This window comes from Anopheles darlingi, chromosome 3 (genome assembly GCF_943734745.1).
Source record: "Anopheles darlingi chromosome 3, idAnoDarlMG_H_01, whole genome shotgun sequence".
Classification (NCBI taxonomy): domain Eukaryota; kingdom Metazoa; phylum Arthropoda; class Insecta; order Diptera; family Culicidae; genus Anopheles; species Anopheles darlingi.
Window position 1 is genome coordinate 2,150,001 of NC_064875.1, and position 12,500 is coordinate 2,162,500.

The 12,500-nt window shown below is 50.1% G+C and overlaps 1 protein-coding gene across 3 annotated transcripts in view; it reads left to right on the forward strand.

Annotated features, from left to right (window-relative positions):
* The first annotated feature begins 6,121 nt into the window (after positions 1-6,121).
* LOC125957247 (long-chain-fatty-acid--CoA ligase 6) overlaps positions 6,122-12,500 on the forward strand; it is a 13,844-nt gene continuing 7,465 nt past the window's right edge. Inside the window, exons 1-2 of one of the 3 annotated variants that reach the window (XM_049689809.1) lie at positions 6,122-6,772; positions 9,653-9,807. In XM_049689809.1, coding sequence (XP_049545766.1) covers positions 6,694-6,772; positions 9,653-9,807 — 234 coding nt within the window. In that variant the 5' untranslated portion in view covers positions 6,122-6,693. Of the gene's footprint in view, positions 6,773-8,138; positions 8,389-9,652; positions 9,808-11,629; positions 12,385-12,500 lie in introns of those variants that run through there. The other 2 variants (XM_049689810.1, XM_049689811.1) reach the window with 2 other exon arrangements.

A 12,500-nucleotide genomic window follows, 5' to 3' on the forward strand; every position in this document is an offset into this window, starting at 1 on the left:
TCTGACGACCTCTCAGCTGAGCTGAGCTGAGTATCCTTACGAAGTAGCTGGTCAGCATAGCTGAGAGAAGGATGCTTACACATTTATCTGCGAATGTGTTTGCCCTAATTGATTGTTGCAGTCCGGAGCGAAAGGCTTGTCGCGAATCAGAACACACTTATTAAATCAACCGAGAAGATGCTCAGAAGAGATTCTCAGAAACGTTTGTTCATATTTCAGAAGACACGCGAAGGTAGCTCCTGGCCGATGCAAGCATACCTCGGTGGGAGCTATATTCAGCTCGGTAAATCAGTCAAATGGAGCCGGGAAAAGGATGGAAAAAAGGATGGAAAGCTAGTACCACCTCCACCGACCGAAAATCCCTATGAAAACATAGCTGAATATTCATGAGAATCACTTTCACCGACGCTTCCGCAACATCGACAGCAGCGACGACATACAAACAACACTCACCGTTCGTGCTTCTAGGCAAATGACGCTACTCATCTCCGCGACCGGGTACAATATTTCATAAAATATGCATTCCAACCGGCAGCTCGAGTAGCAGCAGCAGCAGTACCGGTAATATAGCGACGAAATAAAGAATGATGATCGCTACCACGCTCATGGACCGAATTACGCTGATGAAGAAATCGCTCTCACTAATGATTCAACGGACGGATCCGCGACGAACCGTCTTGCCCGTGAAGGAGTGCTTGAGATCGGTCTTTCGGATTTCCTTCTTTTTCTTTTCGCCATCGGGAAATGCGTCTGTGACGGGAAATTAACTCGCATTCCTTTCACCAGGAAAATGTGGAAATACGCTATAATACAGTCCCGTCGTCTCTTCGTTCGACGGTAGACGCAGTGACACACCCAAAAGCAACCCCTTTTCCTTTATCGGGAATCGCGCTCTCAGCCAGGGTTGACATCCGGTTGCGGTACCGCTGATTGCATCCGGGGATCTTCTTCGGCGAGTCTCGATTCCCTGTCGTCACCTTTCTTGGGATGGGAAACGGTGAGCATCCGGTACAATCCGAACCGGATGTGGCTCGCCCAAGCGAAATTTTGATTTTCCTGTCCTGTCCAGCCACCGACTGGATCAATCGGATTGGAGTTGTGTACTGTCAGGACTCTCCTTCGTTTACATTCCACTCGAAGGACCTCCGTTGCGTGGACACACACACACTCACACACTTGTCACGAGCAGTTCCATTAATATGCAAATGACCATTGGGTTGCATCGGTCGCTGGACGCTCGGGAAGAAGGATTTCGATGGAAACTTCAACATTTATTACATTTTAAGCGATCCTCCGAGCTCTTCAAACCAGCCCCCAAAAATTGACGACATTTTCCACCCCCAAATTTTCCCAACTTCCGCACGCGAGATGCAGAACGGAACGATCGAACTCCTGCATTTGCATTCCTTCGGTCTCTTGGGGGTGGCGATGGCGTAGTTCCGGGTGACAAATCGCTTCCAGCCACGTTTTGTGTTGATATTATCGGCAGTCTCGGCATTTCCGTCCTCGCTCGGATGCACGTTTACACTGTACCAACTACCGATGGCGCTGGCGAGGAACGAAGAGAGGATGATGCCTCCAATCGCGATGAACCGTACGGTGACGATGGCGACGACGATGGCGAGTAATGCAAAATACAAACTCAATCAATATTCAATTGTGTGTCGAGTCGTCGTCGAGTAGTATTTTTCCCCGTGTTTTATGCCGGATTTTTTCGGTATCTGCCGCACTTCCTTTTGCGTCTTTTTGCAGCCGTTACTTCATTTTCCCCGGCACTTCCGGGCCGCAGTAGTTTTTTCTTCTTTTTTTACTACTATTTGCGCTTCCCCTCGGTGCGGATGAAATGTTGCAATCAACCAATGATTCCGGCGGCCCCCTTCCATACCTTGCGGGCTGCACTTTGCCGATGCTGCTGGCGGGATTTAGAAGGAAAATTTGCATAATCATTTTACATCCTCCACTCGTCCGTCAACACGCTACTGTTGCTCCATCAATGAACTGATAAGTGTGATTGACTGTAAATTCATTTCGCTGACCAGTGCAACGAATGAAAAGGGGAAATGGGAGTGGAGGATGTTTGCTGGAAGGAAAAAACGTCGCGCAAACGTCACTAATGAAGTCGCATCATTAGTGACGTTAAACAGAGTCCGCGAATGCTTAATTCTGATTCGATTTATTGCATTAGCGAGCAGGTGAATCAGATCCACGGAATTTGCCCCACACACACACACACAAATCAACCCCTAACGGTCGGTTTGAAAAAAAACCGGAACACTGCAGCGCTATCTATCGAAAGCTTGAGGAACTTTTGCTAAACTTTTTGTGGAGCTTTCGGTAAACCCTCAAGGCATGCGATAATTTTCGAAAAAAAATTATGATAAATTTGAGAATTTTCCGATTTTTCCGAGTTTTTCCGAGAATGCCCAATTACTGAGGTATTTTTGTCAATGTTTTAAAAAAATTCATAGCATTTCGAAGTCCAAAAAATGAAAGGGTTTTGCCTGCATGCCTTTGGCGGTTTGTAGTTTAAATTCGCGAGAGAGTGCGAGGAGACACAAGGAAACATAAAAAAGAGCAGAAAGCAGAGAGCGCAGAAACCACACACAGAACATAGATAGAAGATCGTGTAGCGGGAATCTTCCCGAGATGGTTCGAACCGCACGTTCCGTCTTCGCATAAGTCCGGGTCGTTGCACTGTCGCTTTGTGTTTCGCAACATTATAACACAAAGCCGCGACGCCGGGGCCTTTGTTCGAGGACGCACAATGCGGTTTCTTTGGAGAACAATTACCCCTTTCGCGCGATCATCGATCAAGGGATTCGTGATGGGATGGAGCCTCTCTGGAGGTTTCTTGATTCGATTCCACACCCTTTGACGGGGCGCATCATTCAAAATCATGCGTTCGATGACGTCACTCTCTGGTTCTTTTCTGGTATCCTTTCCCTACAGTGTCCTCGCACGCACACAGCCGGAAGGGGTTTGCAGAAGAGTGTGTGCGTGTAATGTTTAGAACGGTCGGATCGGAGGGGTGGGTTTTTTTTTTGCCACCGGCGAACGGAAGAGCAAAAGGTAAAACTTAATCTCTCGTCTCGATTCCTCCTCGAGCAAACGGCACGCAGGTAAAACATGCGGCAGCCCAGACAGCGGCGCACATTTATGTTTTCTCCCGGTACGCGGCGGGAACAACGGTTCGTGATCATCGCGCAGACGGAAGAATTCTTGCTTCGGGTCTTCGACTGCAAAAGGTGCTAAACAGTGAGCTCATGCACAACTGATCGGTGGTGGGTTCTGTGTAAGATCAGCGTCACGCGTGGTTGGAACATCGTTCGATGTTTATTTTATCGCCGTCTCTGCCCCGGAGAGAAGCATCTCCGGTAAAAGAAGCAGCTGCTTCAAAGAGCGGAAAGAGAGAAAACCTCGTACGATACATCGAACGTTGTGGCGGAACATGCGCGCTGTGAACTACGCGGAGTCGTGCGTACGTTGGAGCTTCTGGTGACCAGCTGCTGTCCTTCACCGGGGCCAGAGCGTGGATTGCTGGACGTGGTTTCGTGGTTGGCTGATTTTCGGACCTGAAGCGTGAAGAATCAAACTCCATGCCGTTATCGTGCATGTGTGGTTAGTGAACGCCGGTTAATTACGCATCGCAAGCAATTAAAATAAAAACCTAGAATCTTCTTAATCAGTCTCCCCGCCCGGTGTGGGGGAATCCGGTGGTGAGTGATCTGCAGTCCGTGATTGTGGCAGGTTCTGTTCCGACCGTAGCAAGCCAGCGCTGCTCTTTGGTTTTGCAATTTGTTGTGGCAGGATTTGCGTTTACATGCCGGTAATCATTGTGTTTTGTGTGTATATTAAACCTTTTGATCATGATTTGATAAGGTGTCGGTAGTGTGATATGGTGCTGATGTGAAATCACCTTAAGTTTCGCGGGTTTCCCCAGTGCTCCAGGACCTTCCCCCTCCAAAAATGCGGTATTTTTGACGGCTGTCAAACCCACGCGAGAGAGAGAGAGAGCGAGAGCGCGCGAGTGTACGAGAAAAACGAGAGAGCGAGCGAGCGGCCATCAAAGGAGCCCGAGGAGCGTAAAATACAGAGTGTTTCCTTTCGCCAAGAAAATCGCCGTGTTCCGTCGTGGCTCGTTTCGTGAAAAAGGCTGTAAAAAGTGTTGAATTTTGGTTTCAAACCCCTCCAGGGGTCGTGCAGTGTTGTTGGGGAACCGTGCATCGTGCTGTGCGCCACGGAAAACCGTCAGTTCCGTGTGTAAAAACCCACCGTGGCCGTCGCCGTCGTCGTCGCCGGAATCGATCGATTGCATACTATCAGGAGTGCCAAGTGAGTTCGCTCCCCTCTGTGCTCCCCTTTGCAAGGACGAAAGTATCCTGCTGCTGCTGCTGCTGCTGCTGATGGTGATGTGTGTGGGCATCGATTTCGATCACGCACGCACGCACGCACACGTAGCATGCTGTGGAAAACCTTTAAAAATCGATCCCAATAGCACGTTGCTGACGTGGTGTTGCCGTGATGCCGTGGCCGTCTGACCGAGGGCTTTAAACAGTGTAGTGGCCAACCCGTACCGTGCCGGTGATAATCCAATTACCTCTCTCGCAGGTGGGGGGAGGAAAACCCGGAAAACACGGAACCAACCGGAATCGTACCGTATTACATAATTGAATTGTGTGTGTGTGTGTGTGTGTTTTGGTCGCGCCACGAAGGTGCCAGGATACCAGGTGCCAGGAGTGTGTGATTCAGACCCGTGGGCCCGGGACGGAACGCGACTCCACGGCGACTCCACTGATACAACAATGTATCGCGAGTTTCTTCGTGATTGGACCGCGAAAGAGGTGCACGAAGAGGAGGAGGAGGTGGGCTGCAAACTGTTCTCTTAACATTTATCGCCACCCAAAGTGTGCGTGTGTGTGTGTGTGGGTAGTGTGGCCGCCGTGAGGACTTATAAATAAGTCATTCGAGGAAAATGGCCCAGCAAGCGGCCGTCGCGGTGGTAGCAGCAGTAGTAGAACCCCGTGTGCGTGCGTGTGTGATGCGTGCATATCCTCACTCCGTCTAGGGGGGTAGCAAAGGAAAAGGGGGGGGGGGGGGTGGGAGAGGGGCCGTTTATTTTCGTTTCGTCCGACGCGACGCGAATTGTCGCGAAACCACCATTAAACGCGGTCTGTTCTGTCTGTCTGGTTGAACGACGAATTCCGAATCCAAAGATTGACAAGAGGAGGACCCGCAGGAGTGTACTCAGGAGTGATTCCGCGAGAAGATTCGAAAATAGAATCCATGCCCGAGAGTCCCGAAATCGATAGCCGATTAAAATGTGCTGCCGCATAATGTGTGCGATGATAAGCGCCGCGACCGTAGCAGTATCGAAGGGGATCCAGTTCGATGTTTAATTCATGGGGGTTTCGTTCGTCCTCACCTCACATTACCATCAGCAGCACATTAGCATGTCCCCGGACCCGGACTTTTGGCATTGACATCCTTACAGATCGATCGATCCATCGTGTGCGGCCTCCTATCACCTATCTGCAGCCCCCTCAAGGCCAGTCGAGCCAGTCAACCAGCCAGCGTTCGGATGTTCGAACGTGAAAAGAACACGGTGTGGGCCTCTGCGAGAGTGAGAGATCGATAAATGGGTGGATAATCAGCTGAGGCAGCTGCTTTGGATCACATCAAAGCTAAAGAGGGGAACAGGACATCGTTGTGGTAGTAATCGGTTGGCTCAGCTATTTGTTTAGGAGCTTCCTATTGCGTAAATTGTCCTTTCCGGGACATGCCAACGACGCTGCCTGCTGCTTGCTGTCAGCAGAAGGGTCTAATGGCGTGATCGAGAATATGCCAGAGAATATGTCACCGTTTATGGAGGGGGGTTTGATTCCATGGCGTCGTCGCCATCGCGTGGACGTGGCCAGCATTGTTAAGATTCCTTTATAGCGCGGAGTGGGGCGCGTACTACGTCGACGACTACGACCAAGTCTGGCGATCGTACGAGATCGTGCACAGACAATGCGCCAGCTAGACAACGACGCGTTAGACGCGTCGTTCTAGAGTGCCGCAGATCTCGACAGGGGCTTGGTCTTTGTCCTCGTGGTTCGGGGCCGACTAGTTTGCTATAAACACAACAGTCGAGCATCGACGTAGTAAGAGTGTAGTAGGGCGCGATAAGCACACAAGTGGGTTAATGTTTGCTTATCTCTCGCGATTCGCGATTCGCGAATGCTCTGTTTTGTTTTTTGTTGCAGTGATCGGATCCGTCGAGTGTAACGAGTGCATTCGTGTTGTGTTGGTGTGAATGTGGCGCCGAGCCCTTGAGGGGGTCACGCGTAACGAGGTTGCCTGATTGTCGTCTTGGTTTTAAGGTTGGTTGTTTGGTCCCCAGGACTCCGACATGTTACCGGAAGCAGTCGCTGTGTTCCGCCGGCCCTAAACAGTCCATCGGGTACGGTCCACTTCAGCGGACGTCGGTAACAGCCAGCTCTGGGGTCTCAAGTGTTTGTCAACCTGCGCTCGTCGTAACAAATCGATACCTGGAAAGAGCCCCTTACTGCTTTAGAACTGCTGCCCTCTTACACCGCAAACAAGGACGTGTTGCGCGTGTCTTCAACGAAAGTGAAACCCCGAGAGAGAGGAGAGAACACAGCAATAAGGGAGCTGCAGAAGAGGTTCCTCGGCCAGTGAAAGTGTCGGTGAATGATTTTAGCATACAATAGCTTAACGGCGTGGTTGAAAGCAGCAAAACATACCATCATGGCGAACTCGACTGGATTCTGTGAGTATCTTATCAAGCCAGAGATTAATATTAGTATTAGAATAGGTCCCTGTCCTGTGCAGCTATGATATAAGTGCACCTGGAGCACAGTTGCACCAAGAAGCATTGATAAATCCAGGGCGTCAGAGGGGAAAACCCCTTATCTGTTGAACCTTCGGCCGGCTTGACGACCCCTGACGACACAACAAATCGTGGATCGCTTGACAACGAGCTTCACCTTCACCATTTGGGGGGTAGAAAGAGGTCCCGCCGAAGAGATCATAAAAACGTGACGCAAAAGAACCTTCTATTAGCTTAAGATTCCCCCCACACCCCGAGCAGATAAGCTTAAGCTCGATATCCTTTTTATGGTTTTAACCCCCGCTCCGTACCGATTACGGTAATGTCTGAGAACCGCGGAATGGTCACCCCCACCAGGCGCGTGAATGAATGCGATTCCAATCGATTTCAAATCTTTTTAAACCATTGCGCGATAAGACGATGGACCCCTCGGCACGCTTCAAGGTCGCGATATTTTTGGGATTTTAATTATGATGGAGGATCCGTGAGGGGAGTCCGTCGTTTATGGTAAAAGTCGTAAAGCGACGAGAGGTGCCTTCTGTTGCATGCTAATTCCACGTCACGTCAGGCAATGATTCAATGGAAAGATCGCCAGTAGAAAGGGGACATTGCCTTTGTGTGAAGAATGTGAGAGTCCTTTATGATTAATTGATTGATTCTAGTTGTTCCCTCTTTTTGAAGTGCACCCCACTTGTCGCCCTTTACCAGCAGATCGATCGAGCAAAGGCTACAAAGGGGGCGCTCCTGTTATCGGCCACAACGATGAAGGAGGGCGAGACGTCATGTAAACATCGCAGCATCGACGACAACAACGTAGACGATTGTATGCAGCCAAATAGCGCGATCATTCACCTCGTACACCTCGTGTTTCCTTTGCACAGACTATCGACGCATAAGATCGTCGCGATGGCCAAGACACTCGATCTGTCACCTCACCTTTAGGCACCTCCGGTTGGTTCAAGGGCCAAGGTAGAGAATTGATTCATTCCCGGTGAGACTAGTTATCTCTCGGTGACCGCCAGGCGTCTAAAAAGCAATTATACACCAACGGGGGAGGCCGGTTAGTCTCGTTGGCCTGCCGTTGAAGGGCAGTGCGTAATGTTGTAATCATAGAAATTACTCCCCTTATCTTACACTTGGCACTACCACCACCAATGCCAGTAAGTGAGGGGTTGTGTGAAGAGCTTGTAATCGCTGCTGCTGTGGCGCTCTCGAAACGTACCCCCAGAGACCGGCGGAAACGTCAAAACGAAACTCGGGCCACAGTAGTACGCAACCGTCAGTACGCGGTGCCGGCTCGATCGTCGTCGTCGTCTGGTTTGGCACACAACACTCGGCTTCTCCCCATAACAGCTTCTTCCTCACCTCCACACCGGGGGTGATATTTTCACGTTTCCGCGTCTCGCGTCTTCGCGTGCCGCGCCCCCCTTTTCGCGCTCGATCTCGCGAAGATCGCGGAATTTTGACCGGCGGCCGCCGCCGGTACGAGTGAAAGTAAACAGCGCTGTTAGAGAAAAAACGTGCAGCCCGTGAGATGGAGATCGTGAAGAGTTTCGGTTAGTGTGTTTCTGTATGTGTGTGTGTGTCTGTCTGTGCCTCTGGGAGGTGGCTTACGTGTGCGCATTTCATAAAATTCGCTTCTAATTCACTCGAAGTGGGGTTTGTTCGCTTCCGTGTCAGCATCTCTAGTGAGAGAGGGCAAGAGAGAGAGAGAGAGACACTCTGCGTCACCGTTTCGAGACGCGTTGGGTGATCTCTAAAATGGTTAAACCACCCCTCGTAAGAGCAGTAGCAGTAGCAGCAGCAGCAGCAGCTGTGTGTTGAGTAATGTAACGATCGAGTGCGCGTGTGTAGTCGGTCGGTACCGTCGCGGCGAGCACGGAATCTCCCGATTTGTCACGTGGAGCATACATTAACAACCCGTTGTGGGGTACCGGTTAGTCGCTCCTCGCTCGCCGGTTGCAGCCGGTGTGCGATCGATCCGGTGATCGATCCGGTGGCTAGATTGTGGTACTATCCGCTGGATTCACTGGAATCAATTGGGGTTTCTTTTTACAAAAAAAAACAACATTCTACAATGTTGGCACCTCGTGGGTTAATGGAGCACGCTGCATCGTGACAAGTGATTTTTACTGATAAGAACACCGGTTCCAAAGTGCGCCGGTACGCCATGCGCCAGCGAGTTGCTCAATTGATAAACATATTATTTTTTGCTTATCATGCTACGTTCCTCCTTTTTTATGATAAGAATCACCGGTGATCTTGTATGATGGTTCTGCTCTCTCAGTCTTCTGCTCTATAGCTACCTGTGTAGAGTTAAGAAACTTGTTAATTACTTACCTTCCGTTGCTAGAAATCTGAAATGCTAGATTCTTTTTATCTGAATTTTTACATTTTTTGAAGATGCAACACTCTGAGTTAGTCATTAGTCTTGGTTAGTAAAACGATCCCCTTTCGATGGATCAATTATTGGAGTATTATTTGCTTCAATATTTCCTTATTTGACACAGTTTTTTCAGCATTTTAACGGCGGATTCCCGATTAAAAAAAAACTACTCTCGAGAAACGGTCAATTCAAATCAAGAGTTTGGCTAGTGTTCCCTAGAGGGCGCTAGTGTGTTTTGCTTGAAACAATTTCTCTTGTGATTATTTGCTTGCTTGCGGCTTGAAATTGAAGCGACCGTTTGTTCAACGACTTTTCTAGGAAATTCACGAATTTTTCGCGCTGTTTCTCTCTCTTCTATATACAACATTTGCTGTGCATCGTATCAACTATTCTTATTAATTACTAACGCATGGCGCTATTCGAATACTTCACAGTGGATGAGATCGAGGAGAACCTACAGTGCATCGGTGGTACGGCCGGTGCCGTCACGCTAACCGCGATTGCCGCCGGCGCAGCCTACTACTACTCGACCCGACCAGTGCCGGAAAAACCGCTAGTGCCTCTACACAACCAGTGTCCAATAGAAGACGTAAGTAACCACCAGAGCCATTTCCTCCGCTACTAAATCAATCTAAACCCCTCCCCTATGATGACCACGTTGAAGATGTCGTCACCGGACGCGCACATGATCGATCCGTGACGTCGGCGCGTGCGATGGCGAGAAATCTGAAATTAGTACTCGGTTCAACCGCACACCGGGACAGGGGTTGTATGTGCGTGTGTGTATGGCGTCACCCCGCGCAACGGATCATCGTCCCGGTGCGCTCATCATAGGGACATCATCAGACGACGGGACCATCCGTCCGTCCGACCGTGCGCGAATCATAAATAGATTCCTTTCTGGTCACTGTTACTGTAAGTCGTGTCGCGACGTGTCGCTTCGTGGACCGACCGTGTGTGTTTAGTTATTTTCGTTGTTTTTTTGTCATTGTCCAAATGGCCGCCGCGCTATCAGCTAATAATAACTCCCGCGGAATACAAGGGAAAAGAGTCCAACCACCGACCGATCGACCGAGTATCCGGTAGCCGCCCCATGCGGTCGTTCGGTTAATTAACGAGCACTTTAACTCCACGACGTCCACTCGCTCCATATGGTTCCATGTTATCGTCGGTGTGGTGTGGTTCGATCGTTTGTTTTCTGCTTTCAACGATCCCGACCGATGAAATAGCAAGTTCCTGCGCCACCGGAGAACCGAAATGGAGACGCCTGGCAGCTCGTACTGTTCTGGTGCGTTGGTGCTTAGCGTGCGTCAACAAACAGCTGGATGCAGTCAAAGCGGTAGCGTCTCGCCGGTTCCCAAATGGTCCATGTGAACATGGAAGAATCAAATATTTACGATTATGCGCGATCGTCGATCGAGTGTCGATGGTGGAACATCTGGGCCTGGGCCTCTGGTCCTGGTCCTGGTCCTGGTCCTGGTGCGGTTTATGGCATCGTTCATTCTAACACTCGAGCGGCCGTCGATGATGTTGATTTTATTAATTCTTCTATAAATACACCGTGGCGTTCGCGTGGCGTTCTGCGGCCGTAACCTTCTGGGCCGTTTGCCAGTGCCAACTGATTGGTTTGTTGCAAAATCCCGCCCAAAGTACCGGTTCGCACCCCCGGGCCAGGTTTATTTACCACAATTAGTGTGAAAATGAAACGAAACGAGCGATCGTCTTAGTTTCATGATGCTGCTGCTGCTTCTTCTCCTTCTTCTTGTCAATCACCATCACATCCTGTTCATCGGGATCGGGAAATGATCGTTAAATCGTCGAAACCCATTCCGAGTAGTTCCAAATGGTGTGTTGAGGGAAACTTAGCAGAGCACACTGAGCAAACACTTGGTGCGAGTCCTTGGTCCCGATGAGCCATCCCTTTCTCTGGTGGCATGTTTTGTATTTCTTTATTGCATCATTTATTGCGTTATGGCCGTCAGATGGGGAGCAGCGTTTCGTTCGCTTATTGCTCGAACGCAACCCATCAATCCACTCGAGAATCTAATGTTCTCGACGCGCCGTTGATCGGTTTTCTCGGTTGGCAGCCGCCAGGTTTCGTGAGGTTTGCCGAGCCGTCAACGCCACTAACTCATCGACATCTTGGCGAAGGCGAAGCTGTGACTGAGACGAGACAATCCCTCGGTGGGACTAGCACCTTAGTAAAAAACACGAGCAAAAGGAGCAGATGGTGTGCGCGGGCGCCAGCCAGCGTCTCCCTTCTTACCGGCGCTCTTCCACCATCTTTGCGGTTTAGCGTTGCGTACGACGATCTCACCCTTCCCCCGGGGGGAGGGAGGCAGGGCCCGAAAGGATCGGTTGGTTCGCTCGCGATGGTTGGTCAGTTAACTAACGGACGTCGTCGTCGGTGGATGGTTTTTTGTGCATTTCGTTCGCGATCATTACGCCTGTTCCTGTTTTTAGCTTCGTTATCCTATCTTAAACTCCAAGTGGAAGTGTAGCAAAGCATTGATCGATCGAATCTAATGCACTTTGGTGTTTGCAAGTGATCCAGTTAAATCCCTTTTTCAAAAAACAACTCGTACCCCTTTTCTAATACGCACTTCGTACAACGAAACGATCTTCGCATGATCGGAGGGCGGATTCAGGGTTAAAAATATATATATATAATAGCGAGCAAAGTGTTTTTGTTGGCCACCGCTCAGGACGTGGCGTGTCGTGGCAGCGATCTCTGCTGGTGGATTAAAGCAGGCGGTGGTCAGTGCGAATGATTATGATCCATCCGTCCGGGGCTGTTGGGCGGCAACGACGATGACCGTTTGGTTTGCTTTGCTAGTGCTTAGTGTGCTAGTGAGTGAGTGCGAGCAGAAATTATGATCTACTACGCCACTAGTGCACCCAAACTGAAGGATCCTCAAGTGTGTTGTTTGTGAAAAGTGCGCCCCCTCACGAAGACGATCGAGTGCAGTTGCCGCTCGAGTGCTGCAACCATCTGCTTTCAACGTTTCGTTTCGGTTGTTTTTGGCAACGTTACAAACACGACCAATAGCCAGACCCGCGATTCACTGACGAACGACGTACGCAACCGATCATAATGGCTTGCTGTGGCTCCCAGGAACCGGTGCGAATACCGATAAATCCCAGCTTCCAGAGCGACATTCTCAAGGTAATGCGCCAGATGTACCCCATATCGCCTACATTTCGCTACAAAGTGCGCGTCGTCCTCGGTGATTTGAGCTCGCGAGGATCGCCGAAAGTTACATTTTTCGCTCCAACGAACCG